Source organism: Leptopilina heterotoma, unplaced genomic scaffold, assembly GCF_015476425.1.
Source record: "Leptopilina heterotoma isolate Lh14 unplaced genomic scaffold, ASM1547642v1 Lhet_59, whole genome shotgun sequence".
Classification (NCBI taxonomy): domain Eukaryota; kingdom Metazoa; phylum Arthropoda; class Insecta; order Hymenoptera; family Figitidae; genus Leptopilina; species Leptopilina heterotoma.
In genome coordinates, this window is record NW_025111133.1 from 2,040,272 (window position 1) to 2,065,944 (window position 25,673).

At 28.9% G+C, this 25,673-nt stretch overlaps 1 protein-coding gene across 2 annotated transcripts in view; it reads left to right on the forward strand.

The window, feature by feature from the left end:
- Window positions 1–25,673, forward strand: part of LOC122509016 — a 64,304-nt gene continuing 38,631 nt past the window's right edge. The window contains exon 1 of one of the 2 annotated variants that reach the window (XM_043622749.1): window positions 1–1,784. In XM_043622749.1, coding sequence (XP_043478684.1) covers window positions 1,627–1,784 — 158 coding nt within the window. In that variant the 5' untranslated portion in view covers window positions 1–1,626. The remainder of the gene's footprint in view (window positions 1,785–25,673) is intronic. The other variant, XM_043622748.1, reaches the window with a different exon arrangement.

Consider the following 25,673-nt stretch of genomic DNA (forward strand, 5'->3'; position numbering starts at 1 on the left):
CAAATAGGCAATGGTTGTACTTTCTTTTTGGTACAGAGAAAATTTTCATTTGTTTTTGGATTTAGAATAGAGAGAAAAAATAGTTTTGGATTAAAAAAATGATTTTTTCTTTTGGTGTTGTGTAACGTTGAAGTAAAAGTTTCGCTAAAAGATGTTCGCCTTTATTCGTACGATCCTGTATTTCCACCCACTCGACAAGCGACAGGGTCAGACATGGGCAAACTCACACAGTGGAACGCCTACTTGCACACATTCTCTTCCTGCAATATTTACGTAAATACGCACACGTTTGGAAGTGAATTCTCAACACAAGTAGAGAAGGGTACATGTGCATGTGCCTAGAGAGTAAAGAATTGCTCGGGAGAACAACAGGGAACGCAGCCTTGCAGCCAACTTGGCTGTACATGTATATACACTCTGTACTGCAATGCCTGGCCGTAGGCTGACGGTGGAGAACTAGAAGAGAGCGATATATTCAGTGCACAAGACAGCCATATGGGTATAGGATATCAAGTAAGAGAGGTTAGGATAGAGTTGGATAGCAGAAGCAGGTATGCAGCCAGGGCCAGGTCAGTCAGGCTAGGCTAGGCAACCAGGTAATCAGCCGTGAAAGCACAAGCAGGCGCGATTCCCAACCACGTAGCCGAGAATCAACGAGCAATTCCGATGCGCTCCGAAGTCGACGGAAATTCACGAAGTCTTGCCGAGCGAACGAATTCAGCGATACGGGCAAGCAGTGCGGCCGTTTCTAGTGCCGCGGTTAGGTGACTCAAGTTATATTCATTTAATGTGCGTGCTTGTTTCTATGAAAGGAAAAAGTGCAAAATTATCATCGTCATTGGATCAACATTAGTTGGTGTTCATGTAGAAAAGAATTGTTGCGTCGTTTACGTCTAATTGGACGACACTGTGTGTTGTCCTTGTTCTCGGAAAGATTCGTTATTTAGTACGGACGAATGATCAACGACGGGTGTGGTGATCGTTTTGGGACAAGACCGTGTGACTCGAAGAGGTTCGTTTGCAGAATCGGATAATATGTACTGATGAGACAGCAAAGGTAGAAATTTTATGGCACCGGGAGAGGGTGTTGGCCGAATTGAATTTTCGAAAGAAAAAGTGTAACGCACATATAATCAAGGTGCCGTGGAAGTGAAGATTAACTTTCTCAAAGCCGGTGTGGCATCGGTTCGCCGATCGCACCCGGGGCCTATCCGGGCCACAAATGCGTCGCGTGATCACTGCAAATCTGTTAAATTTTTGTCTTTTTTAGACAGTGAATTGTGATAAATTTTTTAAGATAAGTAGACAAGTGTAAGAAACCTTGATTGGACCTGAGAAAACGAAAGAATTATGATTTTTACTTGGGAATTGAAGTAACATTAAAGTTATCCGTCGGGTCAGTTTCGCGAGTGCAAGATAGTAGAGAATAGTTACTATATTTGTTTTTTAGAGAGACTATTTTGAGTGCCATTTGGGTCTTTTTTTATTGGATATAAGTAGGAGACCCAATTTCAAATTTTTCATTGCAAGCAAGTGCGGGTTGTGTGTTTATTGGATATATCAACAACATCCGTCGGAAGACGACCTGTTTTTGTGTTGAAAACTGTAAAAAGGATATACATAAAGATGCAGGTGGCAACGCTCTTCAGGGAAAGCGCCAATCTACTTGGTGCTTCGAGTTTGGATCCCCCACAAACACACCACCAGACTCTACAACAACAACAGATGCAACAACAATCCGTTGACATGCACATGAATCATCACATGCAGCACCACTATAAAATGTAAGTCTTCTGTTTTTCTTTTGCAATTACATTTTCTCTTTATTTTCATATTTTTTTAAATGTTACCCTTCTATTATTTTGCTGGTACAGTTATCACTGTTATTGTTGATGTTGTTTGTTGTTATTATTATTACTATTGTAATGAGTATTATTGGTCAATCATTTGGCTCTCATGTGTATTTATGAGCATATTTGTTTATGTTATGTGATAAACATTTTCGTTACAAGGTTATTATAGGTTTGAGGGTTTTTTTTAGTTCAAAATAATGGTTTTACTCTAAATCAGGAAACTTTTCAAAGTCCTCTAAAGAAAATTAGAAAGAATTTACACTAATTTGTTTAGTGATTAAATAAATTAAGATTCCGGATTTGAAGAGTAGGGGGAAAATTTAAATTTGAAAATCGGTTGACCATTTTGGTTAGGTATAGAAATCTGTTTTTTTAATTAATTTCGGATTGATATTTAAAATGGTTTTTGTATTCTCCAAGAAAAGAACAACGGCTCAAAGATACATTTTTTGAGTAACTAAATATAGCAAATTTTTGAGCAGACATGATCTTGTTAATATTTAATCCTTTGTAGATTTAAGTTTTTGTGAACCAGCACTACTTTTATACATAACCTGGACACCTTTTTTTGATAACATTCATTCTTTGTTTATATTACAACGAATGTTCCAACTATTTCTGAACGTTCAAAAATAGTTTTTGAATTACGATTTTTTGTTACTTCATTAAATTTGCGTTTATTTAAAATTAAATTGTTTTAAACAGTTATTTATACATTGAAAAAATTATTTCTTAACTAATTAAATGATTAACTTGCAATAATTTCTTCTTTTAAAATAGTAATTTTAGAAAATATTTGAAAAAAATTTTGGAAACAGAATAAAAAAAATTCCAAACAATTGAACGTTCATGGTTCAAAGTTTTAAACGTCTAAATTCAAATTTATTTCAAACGAAACCTTTTTTCTTTATAAATATTTTAATAATTTACTTTAATAAAAATTGAAAACTATAGAAATAAACGTTTAGAAACTTTATAATTTATTTTGTGATTCACGGCGCAATGTTTTATTATAATAACAAAATTTAAGGAAGAAATGAAGAATTATAATTTTTTTTAAAATCCAATTCGTATTTCAAATGGAAAAAAATCATTCCGATTTTAAAAATAAAGAAATTTTTGCAGCAAAAGTTTGAATCTTAAGGGATTAAATAATTTGCTGAACATTATATTGTTTACAATATATTTTCCTAAATTTTTTATATTTTTGTAGTATTGCAAAATTATTGAATTTAAAGAAGAAATAAATAAATTTAATTTGAATGTTCAAAACTATAGGATTATAAATTTTTGAACGTTGAAATGAACGGAATTTTTTTGTCAATATTAATATTTTTAAAAATTACTATTATAAAAAAGAAGAAAATTAAACATTTAGAATTTTTATAAAACATTTTTTAATACGTTTCTCAGTATTATTGCAATAAAATTTTACTTTGAAGAAAGAATAAATAAATTTTGTTGATTTGAATATTTAGAACATTAGGGACGTTCAAATACTTTTAAAAATTACTATAATGAATTGAAAAATAATATAAATTAAATATTTATTTGTAATTAGATGTAATAAATATTTATTTGATTAAAAATGAATTTAAAAATTTTTAAAAACAATATTTTTTGATACAATCACTGTTTTTCAAAGGATATCAAATTGAGACAAAAAAACGTATCAAAATAGTTGCGAAGCAACGTTTTGATACGTTTTTTGTCTCAACTTGATATCTTTAGAAAAACTGTGATTCAAATTGAATGAAACTATTAAAAATATTGTAGTTTATTGAAAGTTCGAAAGTTTTGGGACAGTATTATATTAAGAAATTTTTATTTTGCATTTTTTTCGCTCTTTTGGCTTTTCTATAATTATTCCTTTGTACATTCTCGTATGTACATCCGTTAGGTACGTATTAACCCATTGTTTAGTCGATTTTAGTCCATTAAAACTCAACTATTCGTTAATATTTCACTTTTTACCATCTCTACTCCATTCTCATTTCTCATCCGTAATACTTTCAATATTTTTGTGAAAAATTTGAAAAAACACTCCTTGATTTCTTTTTTAAAAGAACCTTGACGTTTACTTGTAAGTTCATCAGTATCGCTGATTTTCCAGAATCATTGCATTGTCATCGTGTATAGTATTGGGCTTTGCTTTCTCTCTTGTTGAAGCGAATGTATTTACTCGATGCGACGGATAGAAACTTGCTGGATTTAGTAAGAACTGAAAAATCTCTTTCAAATGTCCAGTCATCAAAGGATGATGTTGTTGATGCTGCTGCTGCTGCTGCTGATGATGATGATGATGAAATTAACGGCGTTTAATTTAAATATCACGAGAGAGAAAATTGTTAAATTCCTAATACATACTTGAGTAAATAGTATACTTTTATCACAACTAAAGTGTTTCTGATGTCAATTATTCATTTATAATTATCGCTATTAAAAGAAATATAACACACAGTTGTCATCGCGAGAGGGAAATGTATAACGACGTCAAATATATATTAGGGTAACTATTTCACATACACATTGCAATATCGATTAATTATCATGGAATTAATAAAATGTTTCACATAACATTATATATATTGCTTCAAAATTGTCGAGCATTGAATTAATAATTAATGAAAGCTTGATATATGAAAGGTGAAATTTTGAATCTCGCTATGTATATAAAATATATAAACGTTTCTCGAAATTGGAAAAGCTGTCATATATGCCAAATTTGAAGTAAATTTAATATAATAATACGGTATTTTCTTTCTCTCTATATAGTTAATTTTTAATTATAGTATAAAATTCTGACGAACGTTATCGATGTATGTTCGTTTGCCTCAATTTTCTCAGTGAAAAAATTCCGTAAGAATATGATTTTTTTGAATTTTTCGGATTTGGGTAACAAAATTTGGTTTTAAATGCAATTTTTCTGAGGATATCAAATTGAGACAAAAAAATGAATCAAAACGTTGCTTTTTGGATGTTGTTCTTCCTAAAGTTCTGAACGGTTAAACGAATTCACTATTAACTATTGACACCATTAATCAAACTGAAACAAACTAATTCAAAAAATGTGGATTGAATCAAAAATTTAGATCTAAAATTGATCTAAATTTTTGGTATCAATTTGATACACGTACTTTAGTATCAATTTGATACTTTTAACCCTCCGTCACACACATGAGAAAAAATTACGACTTTACACACGTTTAGAGGGAATCCCTCACCACATTGTAAAATAAGCAACATTACAACATAAACAAAGGAATCAACAAAAATTTAGTTTTAACACAAACTTACAAATATGTAGTAAATTATTCTAAATTATAAAATTAATAAAATTAATTTTCGGTCTCAAAAATAAAAATTAATTACACGAATGCACATCTTCGAAGGAATTCCACTTGACATGTAAAAATAATGTAACATTAACAAATAAGCAAAAAAAAATCATTAAACAATTCATTTTAATTATATTTATAATATAATTTTGTCATTAACCAACAGTGGAACAAAAAATGTTTTGAAAACTTGATTTTTTTATTTAACATAACCTCACTTTTTCGAGTTTTTTCTGGCTTTGAAGCTTCATAATTAAATATTAATTATGTTTAAACTAAATGTTTTTTTAGAAATGTGTTAAGGAGTAAATTGTCGAAAGGTATAGAAACTGATTTTATTTTGCAATGAGGAAAACAAAAGTTATTTAAAAAATACTGAAACCGTAGAGGGAATCCCTCCCTAGGTGTGTGACGGAGGGTTAAGAAAACGGTGTTGATATTTTATTAGAATAATTATGTTGGAAATTTGTAAAGATTTAAGTTTTTTAATTAAATGTAATTTTTTTGTTTTAATTTTATAAAAACATTTTTAATGGAAAACGTTGTTCATTTGACAAGTACGAAAAATTGTGGATTATATCACTTATTGGAAAAAATGAACAACAAACAAAAATAATGGGTCCTTAGGGAATTTCTTTTTAAAATCGTTAATTAATTTTCGTTTATAATGTTTATATTGAATTTATATTGCATATAATACACAAACTTTCATTTAATTACTAATGAAAATGATAAATTTACCTGAAAATATTCAATATAGGTTATTATATGTATTTTTAATTGCTTTTTAGAGTCGTTAATACTCAGGAGGAAATTATATGGACAAACTGTTTTAATATATATCTGTTATTTAATAATGTTTATACCGTAAACAGTTTCAACCTTCAAAGATAAAATATAAATATGCAAGATTACTGACCTCTTTATTATAATCGTGTTCAATTTGCAAAAAAAAAATGTGTCAAGTGTATAGATCACACACAAATGTTTAGTATTGAAATATGTTCTTTTTTCATATTTTTCCCCCTCGTGATTATAATTATTTCTTTTTTGTACTCTAGGATCAATTTTAACTCTGGAGAAAAAAAAATTAGTTCCCTTCGCAATAATTAAATTATCGCGGGCGTGAATTTTTTTTATCTAAAATGTCTGTTTTGACTACTAGTGTGAAAGGTTTTCGTTCGATAAAATATTAATTTATGTATGCGCAATGGTAATTTGAATGGAATGTCAGGAAAGGGAAATATATAAAAATGCAAAAAAGGTCCACGTGGTTTTATAAAGACATAAATCGTTGTATACTGTGAATGAGTCGCGAGCTTATCGATGAGTTTGATCCATCATGAACTAGGCTGTCTGCATATAGATATATATATATATATACAATCCGCCCTGTAACAACTTCACAGAAATAGGTGCATATATATACATACATGTCCGCAACGAACAGGTGTGTCAGTCGTCCAACCAAGTTGTCTCGTGCTCAAGTCTTGAAAAGGGAGTATACACTGATCACTGATTATAGTGAGAGTATAAAAGCACGTTTCAGCGAGCTCGTGGCAAATTAATTCCAGTTTTTTCTTTTTTTTTTTGCAGAAATAAAAAATGTGTCGAGCGGAAGTAATTACGCTGAACGTGGCTAAATACTTTGAATGGATTCACATATTGTTATTTGCCACTTTTTTCCTTCTTTCCTTTTTTCTTTCTTTTTAAAGAAGAAGAATAAGAGGAGAAAAAGTTCATTCAAAGTATGTGATGATCGTTTTTATGATACAAATTGTTACCGAGTAAATTTTTGCTAAAGTTCTGAACGTTCGAGTGAAGAAAGTCATTGCTTCTTCAAAGTTAAATTTTCTTTTTTTGTTTTTAATATTTATTTTTTTATATTTCATATTTGCCCTTTTCCATAAAAATATATTCCAAAGTCTAAACATTTCACAAACATTTTTGCTTTTTTGCATTCAGTATTTTTGAAAAAAATCCATACGGACTAAAAATTAATGTATTGTTTGCGATGCAACAATTTTCGATAGGTTTTTTATGTTTAAAATTTTAAACAGAATTGTGTTCACACAATTTTAAACATAAAAAACCTATCGAAAATTGTTGTATCGACAACGTTTTTTGTCTCAAATTGGTACCCTTAGAAAAACTGTGCTTATAAAAGCAAATTTTCTTGAGTAATTTGTAAAATAATAGTTTAAAAACACACTTAAAGTTAATGGGGTCAGGTTCATTCATAAAAATATGAATAAAGAAAAAAAAGAACTGGATGACTCATTTCAAGTGCAGATGAAATATGATTTTAAGAAGAAAATTTATTTCACTTGTTTATGAGAGTTGAAACTTCCTACATTCTTCATATATAGTTCATATCTTTTCTGGTGTTGTACTAATTTTATTTGTCTCGACTAAAACATTTAAGTGTGACCCACGTAAAGATTTCAAGGTTAGGTTAAGTTTCTCTCTCTCCCTTATGTGCGTGAAAAAAATGACTTGTCAAATCAACTGTATTTTTCTCTCTTTTTTTTTAGTTAATGTTTAGGATTTTATATATTTTCCAAGGCTTTAAAGAAAATTTCAAGTTCAACGCTGTCACATCTTTCATCTATTATTCTCCTCTTTTCTTAGAATGATTTATGAATTTGAATTTACACATATTATTATTGAAATCTCTTCATAACGATGTGTGTAAAAAAAGAAATTATTACCGTTTATAATAGTTTATGAAATTATTCATTATTGTATAATAATGTATATAATTTCTTGCAATATATATATATATATATATATATATATGTGTGTATGTATACAAGATAAAAGGTATATTAGCTAGTCGCAATCGCTTGTAAAGTGGAACAACAGGAAAGTCGGTCCCTGAATAGAGGTTCTCGTTCAATTTCATCATGGTGAAAAAATTTATTTTTAAAGTGTGTGTGTGTCTTTTTGCTTTGGTTTCTTTTTTCGTGAGGTGATTTTGTAAAGTTTGTCTAAATTAAGGAACAATTATGGAATGTTTAAAGTTGAAATGAATGTCGATGTGTTTCTCACCTTTTTTTAAGCTGTATTTTATTGAAATATTATTTTCTGGGTTGAAGAAGCTAATTAACAATGTAAATTTCTATTATTTTTCAATACAGTTTAGTAATTTTCGGAAAATATTTAACTCTCTGCTGATGATAACTTATCCTTTGATAACTAACTTTGATGATAACGGTGGATAGCATCAGCGGAAGGTTAAACAGAAAAGAATTTCGTTCATTTGAACGTTCAGAACTTTAGTGAAACGAAATATTTAAATTGACTTGATTTTTTTGAAATTTAGTACATTACTGTCAATTTTTACTATTTGCGAAGTAAATTTTAGTGAATTTCAAATTTATATTGGAAAAAAATTAGGTTCCTGAAGTTAGCACCGACACTCATTGTTAGCGTCGGAAACTACTATTTGAGGTTATTAGAGGTGAAAATGTCACTAATCTTATCGATTTTATTCACCTAGGGAGTTACAAACTCAGCATTTGCTACTAAACTAACTAAGCATTTAAATTGTTACTGTAGTTTGGCAATTATTACTGAACTGCTTTAGAATCGATGTTATTTTACACGAAAATAATTACTTTACTGTTTTTGATTCATTGTTCCAGAAGAATCGACATAAAAGTTTGATAATGATTATACTGTTTTTTAAATTTAATTTTTCTCTAGTATAGTAAAAGATGCAGTAAAACTTACTTTGAAAATAGTCAAAGTTAAAGCAAAAATTTATTTTTCACTGTATTAATAGTAAAATTTACTCTATATATTATTTTCGCGTATGGAAAAGAAGTTTATGAAACTTTTTCAAACTAGTAATTCATATTTGGATGCGTACCAAAGTTATTAAAAAATAATAAATGCAGTTTTTTTTTAGGAAAACAGGAAATTTTGTGTTTACATCGAAAAAAGCTGAACTGATTTCTAATAAATGTTTGGTTTCAAATTGAGCCTAATAGGAATCTGTACATTTTCATTAAATAGCCACATTATGTCATTAATTTTTGTAATTTAGAGTCCTTATCAATAGTTTTGTTTTGTACGATTGGCAATTATTCTCGACAATAATGATTCTTTTAAAAGCTAAAAAATTCTATTTATTTTCATTCATTTTTGTTTATCTGACTTTTAGAAGTAATGATTAATCTAATATTTACAGAAGTAAATATTTTGGTGGATTTTTGATAAATTTGTATTTTTTGTTTTACTAGTTTGGAAAAGCGTTTTCTTCTTTTTCGTGGAGCTTTTCCAATCGAAATTTTCAATTCGCCAGCTGTAAAATAAAAATGTTGAAAAGGAATTCGAAATTGTAAAATTTAATCCATTTGCACAAGAAAAATTGTAAATTTTGTTGCGTATGAAATTATCCAATGTGGAACAGAAAAATTGAAAAAGAAACAGAACCCTCTTATACAAGGGTAAAATTTGTTGTGTTATTGCAACACTTGGTGTTAAAATAACAATCTCTATTTACTGTATAAACTACTTAGTAGTTTTTGGAGAATTATGCAAATATTATTTATTTTGCTTCCTCATAGAGGAAGTATTTTTCCAGATTTTCCCCTTTATTCGCAATATTATTAATTCCTGTTATACAACACCCTTAATATTTCAAAGAAGAAGTTACATTTTCTGATCATTTATACCTTGAACAGAAGGTTTTCGAAAGATGACGTAATTGGACACTCTCTCACATATATGTCTCGGTAATTTTTTCTTTTTTCTTTTTTCTTCTTTAAAGCAAGTACTTAAATTTAAAGAAGCAAATAACACCCCTGTACATTGGCGAGAAGCTAAAACAACAGGCAAGATATGGCAATTGCGTCGCTATGTTATTAGACTGTAAAAACACTGTTGTTTGTGTCAGTATACGTGTGCGCATATAAGTTTTAACAGTCGCATTTTAACGTGCGTAAATCGTGGTGTGAACTTGGTTTTCGCGCAGACGAACGATCAACTGACTCTTTTTTTAAAACTCAAAGCGAAATGTATATACATGCGCCAAGAAGAAGAAGCAGGTTATATGTATATAAATTTTTTTTCAAAGTGTAGGACTGTAAAAAAGAACATGTTTTCCTAAGAACTATTCTTCACCATTGTATTCAAATTTATGAGGATTTTTAATAGCTTTGAACCAAACTTGAGTCAAACGCGGTTTTTTTAAACCTTCAACTTGTAATATGAGATTTTTTCTTTTTGATTCAAACATTTCTTTAAATTTTGTCAAAATTTCTTCCTTTTTAATTTTATTTGCAACTTAGGCTCTTCCATTTTTCTTCAAATTTTTGTAGTTTTCTTCTTTTCTTCTTCTCGTCTTTTCTTCTTTGAGACAAAAAAGCATAAAAATTGCAATGTCAAAACGTTGCATCGCAATTTTTATGCGTTTTATATAATTAGAAAAACTGATTTCGCACTAAAATTTTATCCAGTGCTTCTTCAAGATGTTTTATACTATTTACCATTTTTCTTCTCTTTGGGTCGTTTTTTATTGAAATTTGTCAGCAGGATGGGAAATTATTGGAATATATTTGGTATCTATTATCATCAAAAACTCTCGTCGTAATGAAATTGCTTTCTTAACGCAATACTCAATACTCATTGAGAATTCAAATTGACGACTACAAACGGAACTAAAGTTTCTTCAATTGCTGCTTGCTATAATAAATGACAAGTGAATTATACATATATACACGTTTCTGCATTTACCCTTAGATAACCTTAAGTGATGCCCATGTAGAAATTTCCCTACTTGTCCCTACCAAATGTTGGATTCTGATTAGAACCATCCTAGAAAATCTAGTCTAGAAAAATCTGTCAAGAACCTCGCTAGATTCTGACTAGAATCTCTAGTCTACAAAAACTAATCGGTTTCCAATCAAATTCTAGTTAAAGAATTATTATTACTAATTTTGTTTTATAAAGAATTATTATTAATTGATATTATTATTTATTATTTTAATAATTTAAATAATTTAATAACTTTATAATTTTTTAATTTAAATTATTATTAGATTATAAAGAATTATTATTAATTGAAATTATTAGATAATTCAGACTAGAAAAACTCACTAGGACCTTATTGATTTCCAACTAGCGACAAACTAGTGTACAAGTAATATACATAAATTGTCTTTCTATAAATAAATATTTTTATGAATTGTCAAAAACATTTTAAAGTATAATTGCACTTACATATATTTTTAAATAATTATTTTTACGGATAATATTACAATATTTAGGTAATAAAAATTAATTATACTCACATAATTAATATTTATTTGTGTCTTATTCTTTTAATTTACTTATTAAATAAAAGATTTTTATTTAATAAAATTGTTTTATTGGAATTTTATGTAAGAATGTTCTACAATATTAAAAATTGGGTTTCAAATATGTTAAAAAATGAAATAATTAAATAATATGCAAAATTTTTTAAAAAATAATGCTGGTAAAAATTATTTAACTAGAATTTGATTGGAACCCGACTAGTTTTTCTAGACTAGAGATTCTAGTTAGAATCTAGCGAGAGCCCTACTAGAGATAGGGGCAAATGGTGAATTGCTGCACGGGATGTTATTTAAGCGGAGGTGCTTCCAAGCTATCACGGCCGGGAGGTATGTGTATCCGACTGGAGTCCCCAAGGTCCAAGGTTCGATCCCCCATGGGCACGAGATTTTTCAACTCAAGTTTCAGGTTTTTCGTGTACAACATTCATTAATAACGTTAATATGAATGAAGAATTCAATTATAAATAGGTTAAGTTGAAAAATAATAATTTTTAAAAGTCAACTAGAAAATTCTAGTCGGGGCCCTATCAACACACAGCTAGTTTTAATACTAGTTCCCGACTAGATATTCTAGCCTGTACCCCATCTGCCGACCGTTATGAAAGTAGTTGGGTTCTAACGATTTTCTCTAATCAGTTCCCCACTACAGATAGGGAATTCTGGCTAGGACCCCATAAAATTCCAATCTCAATTTCTGCATGGGTGGTAGTAGACTATATAACTTGGATGTCTATCTTCTTATGAACTTCGATTTCTGACACCTTAAATAAACTTATCAATTTGATAATATATATTAGAGATTCAGTGTGTGTGGTACGTTGTGTGTATATATACGTTTTTAATTATCAAAACGTGTTTTACCTCGTTTTACTCCCTTTGTTATGTGCTAGCTGATATGTGATTCATTTTTCCGTACACATACTCTTTCTCTCTGCATGCTCAAAGTCAAAACATGAGCAAATTTATATCACACGCCCGGAATTTAAGATTAGTTTTACTTTTTAAGCAAAATTCTTTATAAAATTGAGAAAGTGTTGCAAAAGATTTTTAAATTGTTGTTTGATTTTAATATTGAAAAAAAGGAAAAAATTAAATTTTACTCAGTATGGAAAATAAATTAAGTGTTAATTTAAAGCTTAATTTGTTTGAAAATAAAATGTTTTCTGATTTTACAAAGTAAAAGTGAAGTTAGCATCGACGAGAGTCGAAAAACGGTCTTTTTCTTGAAATCAAAAAGAATCAAATAATGTTATCTCTGAATATTTTTTTAAATCCCGAAGTTAATGAAAGAATAAAAAAAATTAGTGATATTTTCATCTCTAAAAACCCTAAGTAATAGTTTTTGGAACTACAGGCTTCGTACTCATCTACTAAAATCTATTATTTACTACTTTTTTTTTATATGTTTGAGAATTTGCACTAATTTAAAATCGGTAACCGTTCGAATAAAAAGATTATTATCAAAAATTTTAATAAAACTCTATCAAACGATTAAATTATTGTCAAAAATTATTCGAATTTTAATTATTTTTCAATATCTACTACTTTTAATAAAGAATTCACTTATTTGAATAAAATTTTTATAAAATTCGTTGCAAAAATTCAATTATTTTCATTAATAATAAAACTCATCGCTGGATTTTAATTATTTTAAATACAGTTTTCAATAAATTCCTTGAAAAATGCAAATATTTTTAAAAATTTTATTAAAATTCCTTTAAAAAAATCAAATTATAACTTTCTAATAAAAGAATTGATATAAAATTGAATTTCAGTTAAAATATTAAATAATAATTGAATATTAGAAGCATTGTAGTGTAAATTTTTAGGAATATTTTAATTTTAGAAGATTTATTGAATCGAAATTTTTGAAAATTTTAATTGTTGTGAAACTGTACTAATATTTAGATTTTTATTTTGAAATAAAATTATTAAAGTTTTAAAGAATTTTATTTTAATCTTTTAACAAAAAAGTAATTGAATTTTTGAAGAATTATAGTTGCAATTTTTAGAAATAGTTCAATTTCAAAAAGGCTTCACATTGAAATAATGTTTAATATTTTAATTCCTGTGAAAAATAAATAATTTCATACATTTTTATTTAGAAAGAATTATTCCATTTTGTAATGATAATTTAATTTAGTAATTATGAAAAAATTGAGTCGTCAAATTTAATTTTTCGGTAGCTACATTTTTGCTACTTTTTTCAATCTTATAATGCTACTTTTTGCTATTTTTTTAAATTGTTTATATCCAGTACGAAGAAGAAACTAAGCGTCGACGCTAAATTCAGTGATTTAAATTTAAATCCAGTTAGATCTTAATTTAATAGGAACCGTTGAAGTTCAACAGATTAAAAAACCTAAGCGCATTAAAAATCTGTTTTGAAAATCAATAAAAACAGCTTTCGAAATGTTGCAAACTCAAAATAAGACTCTTTTTCCCTCTTAAAATAAGATTTCCTTATTACAGTAAACTGTGTGTTTAAATTTGTCGTGTTTGGCAAAAATATTTACTTTAAATTATACATACTTGATTGAAATTCAGATAGAATGAGCCAATTATGTTCAGTGGTAGATTTAGACTATTTAGAATTGCTATAAAAATAAGTTAAAATTAAAATTTCAGATTATTCTTATATTGAGCAATTAAGATTGTGTAAATGTAATAGCTTTTTTTTGTCAAATATTTAACTTCTTTAAAGCTAATTTAATCAAAATTGAATAGTACCACATTATAAAGTGGATAAATATTTTGAGGTTATGTTGTAATATACACAATACAACATAGCTTCATAATCGTTTCGTCAATTTTTTTTAACTATAGAGAATTTTTAATAGATTTAAATGATTTAATTGAATGAATTTTCAAGACGTTAACAATCGCAACAGTAATAAAATGCCTTTATTGTAAATTAATTGATACAAGTTTAATTAATTGGTATAATTATCGTAAATTTTTATTTTATCTATAAGTAATTTATCCTCTGCATTATTGCGAAAGAAATTTTCAAAAATATCTATATAAAAAAAATTAATTGGATTCAGAATATTGTGCTTGAACTTAAGTTGAATTTTTAAATATTTATTCAGCTTTATTGACCCAGTCTCGTGTGGGAATAATAATAATTATAAATTTTATAATTCAGTTTATGATTATAATGTAGGTACGAATATTATGAGGTTCAATGAATTTTGTTATATTCCGCAAATGTTTGTTAATTTTCATAATTGCGGGAATTTTTATTAAGCGAAACAAGTTGGAACTTTATTGTTTTGCGCTCAAAATTGTTGATTTGAAAATAGGAGTAGATTATCTTGATGGATATTGTTGAAAAATTTAGGAGAGTTTTGGAGATGTTTGGTAAACTTTGACAGATTTCTCTGTTTCTTATTTTAGTTTGATTGGATTTATTTTATGGCACTAGATTTGCCGATCTTTCTCTTCAAATTTTTTGGATTGTAAAGATTTTCTTCTTTTTTATAGATTTACTTTGGTTCTATGGATTTTAAGTTTTGGAAAAATAAAAAAATATACTTATGGCACTATAGCATAGAACTTTTACTGTTTGGAATTTCGAGACAAAATTTTCATAGATTGCAGTAATCATTATATATTTAAACTATTTGAAATCTCTTGACAAAGAATTAGGAAAATGGTTGACCTTGAAGTTTTAGTGAGACTTGAGTTGAAGTAGTTTTAATGGAATGGCCTTGGCTGTAATAAAAAATGAACAGTGTAATGCTGTTGAACAATAATTGTTCAACTCTTCTATTCTTCGAACTCATGTGACAATATAATAATAATATGGTTGTAGTAGTGAGGAAAGAAGAGGGAAAAAAAAATAAGTCATGGGGTATCAATCAAAAATCACCAATGTCAATATAGTGTGGCGTTAGGATGTATTACTGAAATAATGATCAATTCATAGTTATTCAAACGGTTAAAGATTGCATGAACTTCGATTTTCTCTTTTTTCTACATTGAAAACGACTGGTTACGAACCTGAACACATCACTATAGTAGTAGAGAGCTCGTCCAACGGGCTCTCCTCCTCCTCCATATCCCTTCGCGGTTTCGTAACATGCGTCTCTCTTCTCTCTTTCTCCAGTTCCCTCTGGGGTTCTGTGGTATACAGCTCATTCTACAGGGCGTCTCATAAGATGCGAACATTCAGGTTACCTTGCAGAAGAGAGCTGATAAAAATACATCAGCGCTCGGAATAATCGCAGAGCCTGCTATATACATATCTGTGTGTTGTACTGTATACATATACATATACATTTGTATAGGTATACATATTGTACAAGTTTTAACGCCTGTGCAGGACATTATAAGCATGCAAAAATCTGCTCTATTACAGCATTTAAGAGCTTTAGGAAATAGATCTGGCATTTAAAATTTTGCACGATAATTTATAAGCGTAAAAAAAGGAAAATTTACCATGTTTTGACCTCATTTTCTCTTTTTTTTTTACTTTGAAACAATAATGCAGGTACTTAATTCTGAACATTATCAAATGAACAGATGTTTTTTTTCTGTTCTTACTTTAAAAAACGAAGTTGTGACAAAATTGTGTTATGGAATAGTAGAAATATGCATTAGAGAAAAGAGGAAGTAGGGTTATTATAACACCAAAAATTATGATTATACTGAAACATACGTAAGACTTTTTCGTGCTTCTTTTTTTGTGTCATGATATCATTTCGATTGAAATCGTTTTAAACATGTACAGAAAATTGTAAGGTATTACAACTTTAGGGATCTGTAACATTAAGAATATATGTTATTAAATCAACACTATTTTTAGCCTAAAATCGCCTAAAATTATGTTGATTTGAAAATATTTGCTAATTATAAGCTATATGATAATTATACAGCATATAATATGATTTTCAATGAATAATTTTCATCCTTTTGCCGGAAATATTATTGATTTAATAACATATTTTTCATAGTTTACATGACCTTGTCATTGACTACTGAGAAAACATTGGGTAACTTACATTTAGGGAATATTTATACATATGTTCTCAATTCTTGTGTAATAACGTTTCCATTTTGTATTGTTACTAAAATAATTTTTATCAAATAGGCGAATTTACTGTACTTTGAATTTCAGGTTTCGGAAGTTGACGTCGACGTTGAGTATCAAAAAATATTTTTTCACAAAACCGAAAAAAATGAGTGATTTAATTTTTTCCAAGGTTTAAGATTAAAAGAGTACTCTTAAACAGTTTTTTATTTCTTAGGTGAATGAAAAAAGTGAAAGCAGTTAAAATGTTATCACTAAAAATAAGAATAAATAGTTTTCGATGCTGAGCATCGACGCCACCTTCAGGAACGTTGAATTTCGGATAATTTCAGAAAAGTTGTGGTACATTTTGGGCAAACAACACTAAATGACACGATTTTTGCTGTAGTTTGCTGCAGCAACAATGTAAACAGGTTTTTCTGTCGCTTTAAATCTGGATACGTAAAAATCCAGTGTTTTGAAATTATAAATTTCCCAGTTTTGAAACAGTAGTGTTGTTTATTAATTGGCACTAATTGATTTTCAGTTGGAAAATTTTGTTTCTGTTTTTTGGCTATAAGTTAAAACATTGATTAATAGCATAGCCGATAAAATACTGTACCCAATTTAAATTCTTTTTTAAAGTATTGAAAAAATAATCATTCACGTGAAAGGTTCTGAAATCTACATGATTTTTAGATGATATCTCTTAGCCCTCTTCCTACGCTGACTTATCACTGATAATGCAGTGAACCTTTTCAAATAAACTACTCAAATGACCGTTATCTTTAAAAATAGAACAATTGCCTGGTAGAAACTTGAATCGTAATAGTAAAATAGTTGTCTGTAATAACAATTTAGATGGTATTCTCGCTTAATCTGAATTTAGGGTTTGCGATGCAATAACTCCTTTAATGCATGAACTGAGTAAAGATCCTAAGCTCCTATTGGTTGTTGATGAAGGTTATAAAACGACAGCCAATCCTTGCTTCATAAATCTTAAGTTTACAATAATATAATGATTGGACCATCTGGGTCGATCTCTTGTACTCAATCTAATAGCTCACCTGAACCTTGAAATTCATGAAAAATACAGTGTCATTTATAACATTTCTCGATTGTTAAATAATTTATTAGTATAAAATATATTAAATAATAAAATAGCGGTAGACTTTGACTAATTCTGATTTAGAGCCCACAAGTCGCAAGTTTTATTTGCCGAGATAGAAAATTTCCAAGAGATGGCAAACTTTGAATGTTTATATTTTTGTGTGTGGTTATTTGGTGTTTGTAACGATGAGAAATATGTACTAGAATGCGTAGTATTGTATACATGTATATGTATATCTTACTGTTAGTCAAGTGCAGCTTTAAATCTTGTGTCTCATTCTGTTGGGTACTGTCATTAGTCATTACCTAACCTACACTCTGTAGACAGTCTCCGAGGTTATCACAGCGTGACGCGTCAGATCCAGCGATATCTATACACACAGGGTGTACGTTGTGTACAATTTATATGTGCAACACATGACCAAAGTTGTGCGCGCGCGTCAGTCAAATCAGTAGATACAGGTAATTATATAGTGGTTCGATGTTTCTTCTTTCTCACCCACGTCATTTACTAACGATACCGAATTATCGTTCGAGTATAGACGATAATGACTTGAGTAAAGGCAAACGATCGACACATGTGGCTTTTTTTTCCTTTTTGTTAAAAAATAGTACAGCAGCAATTATATTACTTTGAAAAACTCTTTTGTAACCTTACGTTGTTTGTAGATTTCTGGTTTTTGTAAATTCCTAGCTTGGTAATTGTGGTTTTTATTTTTATAATATTTATGATGATTGGGAAATGAATTTTTTTTTTATCAATTGTTGAAGTTTACAAAGAAGTGTTTAAGTATACAAGGTACTTTATTGGTACACAATTTGATTTATTAAAACACGTGTATTTTTTTTTTTTTTTTTTACTGTTTTCCGTGTTTCTAATCTAGGATCATCCCAGACGAAGTTCCTTGTTCATTTCATTGGCTATTCTTTAACGTCATGAAAAGGTGATTGGTTTACTTTGAAATGGCCTTCAAGGAATAGCCAATGGAATTGAGAATATCTAATTGGGATTTTCTTGGACTGCGACTTTGTATTCGTATAGGATTTCTTGATTAGAATTGTTTTTATTTTTAGTATAGAAATGTTTTATAGGTACAAAAATTGTTATCTTTACGTAAAGAAACCTAAATCTTCACATAAAGCAATATTAGTTATGATTTGTCAAAAATCGTACTCCAATTTTATAACAAAAAGTCTTGTTTCAGTTTTGCAAAATGTGAATGCTTGCATTTCATTGGATTTAAGTTTTTAATCAATCCGATAAAATGAAAGTATTCACACTTTCTGAGATTGAAACTAATTTTCAATCTTTCGGTGTAAAGTAGATTTAGTCTTTGTTTATATATAGGGCATCATAAAAATAGTATTTTAAGGAAAAAAAAGATTAGTCGTTTTGAAACATTTGTTAAAATATTTTCAAAATTAGAATCAGTTTAATTCGACTGAGAATGAGACAAATAATATTTAGAATTTTTAGATTTTAAAGAAACACCTTTTTCCTTATAGTTCATCAGTTAAATTAGCAGTACTAATTATTACTTGATTTGACGGATTCAAAACGAAGAATTCAGGTGTAAAAATGTAAAAAACATTTTTTTTTTATATTCGTTATCATTTGCACTCACTTTGTAAAATATGCTGTTCAATAGAATAGAACAGCTTCATTTTTATAAAATGAACAATTATTTTTAAAATGTATTGCCTTATGCACAATTTATTGTTTCGCCTTCATGATAACGTTTGCTTTGGCTTTTTCTTTAGTTTATTGCCGCAATCGTAGACAAAAAGGTTCCTGATTCAATGCTAAGGTAGGTTGAATCAGTTTTAATTTAACCTTTACATTGCATGATGCTTGCTTTGTCATGCCTAAAAATTAAAGAATTCATTCTTTAATTTTTAGGCAACCGTCCTAATTATCCATTTCTTATTCACCATAGTTGAAATAGAAAGAAATATTCACTTTTGCCTTCTGTTATTTGTATGTTCTAATTTGTGTTCTCTGTTTATTAAACTAATTTAATATATTTTTGAATAATATTTGCTGATATGTGAAGATTTATAGTGTTCGGAGTATATTTTTAAACAAAAGAGTAAAATAGTTTCGAAAAAGATTTGAAAAAGTTTGTATCTATAGATGTGAAGAATTTTGTTTCTAAAACTTTATATTAAAATGACTTGAAGTTATAACGATCATAAAAATTGCTTGCAGGATGTGGCGGCGCTACAATCTAATGTCAAGGCGATCTATAACTCAAAAGTCATTGTTCGAATAATATTACAAAATCTTTGTTACGTTTTTAATTAATGAAAAAAATGACGAAATTGACAATCTCAAACATATTAAAATTGTAGAATGTAAATTTTTATGGATAATGACATGATTTCTAATCAATAAGAAATTTTTTTTAATCACGAGTGATATTATAATAAATATATAATTTTTTAAATATTTTCAATATCTAACAAATTTTTTGTGGTGAAAAATTAGAAAAAAAGGATTTGTTTCGCATATTAACATATTTTGTTTTATAATTAAAACAAACAATTGAAATTTAGAGAGTGTGGAGAAGGAATTCTAACACCTTTGAAACAGTTTCAAATTAAAATCTAATCATATTATATGTCATGAACGCTGAAAGTTATGATTTAAATAATTACACCTGTTCGTGTGTATGAAACTATAAAGTGTTGATGTTTTAGAATAGAAATTATAAAAGCATGTGAAATGCAACCAGTTTTACTCCAACGTTGTTCGAAGTTCCATAACGATGTAATGATTTTAATTTATGTCATGTATAAATCGCTTATAATAAGGTTTTAGATTTAATTATAATCATTAGACCAAGTTTAGATATTATCTCAACTATGGAGATTTTTTACTGGTATAACATTAATTTATTGTCAAATTTATTTTGTTTTCTTCTAAATATTATTCTTATGATTATTATGGATATTACTATGTCTATTATTGCTATTACTATGATTATTATTGCTATTTTTATTATTAGTATTGTTATTACTATTATTATTATTATTAGAATTATGTACTTCTTTGAGCTACAATTTTATTTTACGCCTCTTACAGCTTTTATTTTTCAAAAAAATTTTTTTAATTATTAGATGACTTTAGAATAATTCCTAAAAAGCTTTTATTCTTTAAATGCGACGGATCAAAATGTTGCGAACAGTTGACAAGTGCATTATTGTGTTTATATGCTGTTGTCAACTGATTGTTACATTTTAATGCCTTGTGATTTGATCTGTTTTCAATACATGCAAAAAAAATGTAGAAAAAATATAAATTTTAATATAAATATACATTCTTGACTAGAGTAACCTACGTTACTATTTCTAAATTTGAGTCTCTAAATTTAAATAGCAAAAAGTCAGTCCTAATTCAAATAGTAATATTTCCATCGTGATCATTTAGTAAAAAATAACTGATTCAGAAGCAAAAAGTATTGTCGGTTAAAACATGATTTTTAATTGATTCAAATTTAGAGAGTAGATATTATTATATTTTTTCTTAAAATAAACATTTGTCTACGAGTATAATATTTATTGTAAAGCTATTCATTCTTAATATAATGCATTTGAATAATTTATGTAATGTCTCATTCTCTTATTTTGTTAATCTGAAAACCAATAATTCAAATTCTTTTTTCTCATAAATATACATATATATTGTATTTCAATTAGAAATTAACAGTTCTTCCATTGAGAACTAATGGATTTGTTAAACTTAAATAATATAATTTTATAATCTTAGAGTACATTAATTTTCTTTTGAATATTTTATATTTGGTGAATGAATTATTATGAATTTCTTATGTGAAACTTTTGCATGATGATAATTAGAATTGTGAATTTTTATTCCAATCGTCAATAGTTAATTAAATGGTTGTCTTCTTTTATAGAGTAATATGTATCTTTTATTGGAAATTAGTTATTTTCCTTAAATATAGTAATATGATGATATGACCAAATAAATAATGGCAATAATAATGTTAAAATTCAGTTCTAATTAGAATTGTAAATGTGACCTGAAATGGTGCAAAAATCAAAGTTCTCAGTCGTTACGGTCTTAATTCAAAACCGAGAAAACCACCATCTTTGAAGGTTTCCGGTTTTTTACCGGATAGTAAAAAATAATCAATACTCGCAGTTATTTTTCTTTATTAATTGATTTTTAGTATAGGAAAGAGTGCAATTTTACTGCTCAATATTTTTTTTGGTATTCAAGTGAAAATTGTACCTTAAATGTTTATAGGTGATGATAGAATCATATACAATAGTATTTTTTTGGGTGTAAATTTGACTGAATATAGTTTAAAAATTGACGAGGAAAATATTGATGGTTTGGTTTTGTCACTAGAATTGTCAGCAAGCAAGATTGGATAACGAGGAGTCGAAAATTGTCATTCGTTTCTAATTGGCTCATAAAAATGCTAGAAATATTACGAGCCAATCACAAAAATATATCTCTCGATTTTCGATGCATCGTTACCCGACGTTGCTATCCTGATTATTTTTCTATACTAGAGTCAAAAATCTATCTATTTATATTATCATCGTCAGTATTCAAGAAGTATTCAAATAATTTAGTAAAACATTACCGATTTTTTTCTTAAAGTTACGTTTACTCGGAGCTTTTCTAAGGATATCAAATTGAGACAAAAAAACGTATCAAAATAGTTGCGAAACAATGTTATAATACTTTTTTTTGTCTCAATTTGTCTCAAAAAAAAAAAAATTTTTACTTGTGACAATTTCCGATGAATAGAACCGTTGTTCCTCTGGAGAATCAGCTGATCGTGTGCCATATTTGAAAGTAACTTTCAAAGTCAAATCCGAATTGTTTTCATTCGCGATTCAAATTTAGCGCCAAAAACTGACCGACAGATGTCGGGAGGAGTCGTTGCCCACAAACGAAATAGTGTCAGTAGGACATAAGAATCAGTGGTTCCTGGAAATATTTACCGAACGGCCTTGTAAGTTCCCGATTGGTAGTGATTATACTTCAGAGAAAAATAGCCTTTAGGTGACGTTATTCAGTGTGAAGTTTTTCTATAGTGAAGTATATGAGGCACGTGACCATTGTATAACATAACCTAAAGTTTGATTCGATAGAACCCTGCAGTTTATTTGGAATTGAAAACCCTCGTGTTTTGGGAAAACTATGGAAATTTTTCATTCAAATTAAATTCCAAAATTCAGTATGAAAATACAGAATTTCGGAGTCGAAATTATGAGAAAATAACATGAATGAAGAGTTGAAGTAAAAAGACTATTGCTTCGCGATGCATGACTGGCTGACAACAAGTTTTGAGTGAGCACATAGGCTAGAGTCAGAAGGTTTACTAGCAATATGCGAGGTCGTTTGGGGTGGTGGTTCTCAGCAGTCGGTTGAAAACTCGGTCAAAGTCTCGCCGCGACGCTTCGTCTCGCTTTGGGAATTGGAAGGGTCGCCTGTTTACCTCCCGCCCCCGCGACCTGCGTCGCGCTCTCCTTCTCACTCTCTCCATGGGGCTTTCTCTCTCTTTCTCGAGTACTCCAGCTCCACCACCCTTTCTCTGGAATCTCGCGAGCCCACCCGCGTTACGAATTCCAGTCGATCTCAACTTCATGTCTTCTTTTTCTTCCACTACTTTTTTTTCCATATTCTCTCTTTCTCTTTCACTCTTTTCAACGTTGGTAGTCCGGGAGAATAAAAATCAGTAAATTTCTACACGTTTTTTTCCTTTTCTTTTCTTTATTCTCTTTTTTTTTTTTGCTTAAAATAAATGCGCTACCAGTTGAATCTAAAAGAAGTCTTGAATTGATGAGAGAAAATGGTAAAAAGAGTTGCGGAAGTTTATAACTTCTTCAAAAACAAGTACTATTTTCACCTCTGAACAGAGCCGGGTACTTTTTAAGAGATATCTTTTTGAGATTTAACCCATTTTTGATGAATTGGTAAACTTTAATTTGTGATTAAAAGAATTTTAAAATTCACCTAGAGCCTAGACTTTTCGACCCTAAAAGTCCTATTTTGACCTCCCACACTCTGCTCGACTTTGGGTCCTACTTTGCCCTAACGGGTCCCAATCAATTCCTAATTATACTGCATCTCAAATTGGACCTAATTTTGTGACCTCAATCAGATTCCGCTTTCGGATCTGTCCCAGATTCACACTTTTTCTGCAGATATCAAATTGAGACAAGAAAAGGAATCAAAAGTGTCGACACTTTTGATTCCTTTTCTTGTCTCAATTTGATATCTGCAGAAAAACCGTGTTAGGATTCGCAGTCAAAATTTCTGAGAACTAGAGCAAAGTAGGTAACTTTTTGCAAAAGTAAATTTTTACATTCCACTGACAAATGAAGGTTAAAAAATTAATTGCCTAGAAAAGTAAAAAGTAGAAATTTCAGATAATAAAAGCTTTGACTTTCGATTTGCCCTGAATATCCCCCATACTTCTTGTTCGCTCTTCGCTTTCACTGCTTTTCTTTCTGCGAAAAAAAAAGTGAAAAGAAAAAGAAGAAGCAAAGTTTTTAAAGTATCGCATTTAGAGTTAAAAGGCCGTAGACAAGAGGAAGGTAAAAGTTTCAGAAAGATCGAAAGAAGAAAAAAAAATAAAAAAAAAAAGAATATAAAAACAGTGAGAATGTTGTGCCTGGGACGAAGTTGCGGTAGGTCAGAACTATGAAACGAGTGAGAGATGGATACGAATCATAAAATTTGATTGGTTCCTGGCAACCGTGAGAATTCCCCCCTCGATATCGACTCACCTCTGGCGTATTCTCGTCGTGTTTCCGGTCTCTATGAAAAAAACGACTCCTCGCGCGCCCATTCATTCTTTAGTCCCCCTACTTGGATTTCAACATTTTTATTATTGATACGAGGACTTTAAACTTTGAGACCGTTCTTTATACTTTATAATAATAAAAAAAACTTGTATCGTCTGAAAGGAAACTAAATAAAGTTTGTTGTCCCCGTAGTTCTGCACATTTTAAAGAATAAAAACTCAGGAGGGATGTGTTTATTTTTTATTTTTATATTCAGTTGATGCAAATTTTTTTTTAAATTCATCATATTGTTTTCCTTGTGTAAGAATATTCCAATGATTTCTGGTTTGTAATGGAATACATTGTCCCATTTTGTCCTATCGAGACCTAGTTAGGACTTGATCCCCGTGTAGAAATTTTCTTTTTTTTTATTTAAAATAGGGGTTTAGCAAGAAGTAAACTAGTTTTCCTGTTTTATGGCAAGAATCTTCTTGAAATTTTTCTCTAAGTAGGGTTTTAGTAAGGTCACAATGTTAGTTTTTAGGTCCTTGAAGTTAGTGTCGACATTAGGGGTCAAAAACTAATTTTCTCGATATTGTACAGAATCAGCAATTGTTTCAAATAGTTTAGGTTACAAAAAGTGTCATGAACTTATTTTAACACCCTAGGTGAATGAAAGAATGAAAATTAGTGACATTTTTACCCCAAATAATAGTTTTCGATGTTGAGCATCATCGCTAACTTTAAGGACATCAGTTTTTATAAGGATTTTATTTGACACAAAAATTAGCAAATGGTTTGTGCATTTTAAAGCATATATTAGTTTTTGCTTTCAATAAATTTTTCCTTTTGATATCCATTTGGAAGACATTTCTCTCAAATCTAAAATTCTGTTCTCATCCTTATTCTGGTAACTTTTCTGTTTGTTATCTTGATTGTTTCAAACATGATTAATTGTTAACTATAATCCATTAATTTAGGATAAAGCTGAAACTGACACCCACTTGATTTTGGAAATTAAATTTTCTTTGGTTTAAAACCAACATAAAGTTTTAAAAAATTATGTAGGTCTTGATAACTAGGTGCAAGTTGCAGCTTCATAAAAAATATTTAAGTTTAAAATTTAATTTTTAAAAATTAAGTAGGTGCTGTTGGGTGCCACTTTGGGTACCACTTTAAGCTTCATTACTTTAGACAGAAGTTTTTATATTTGCACTGAGAAAAGAGTTTGGTTTTAACAACAAAACTTTTGTTGAAGTTATCAATG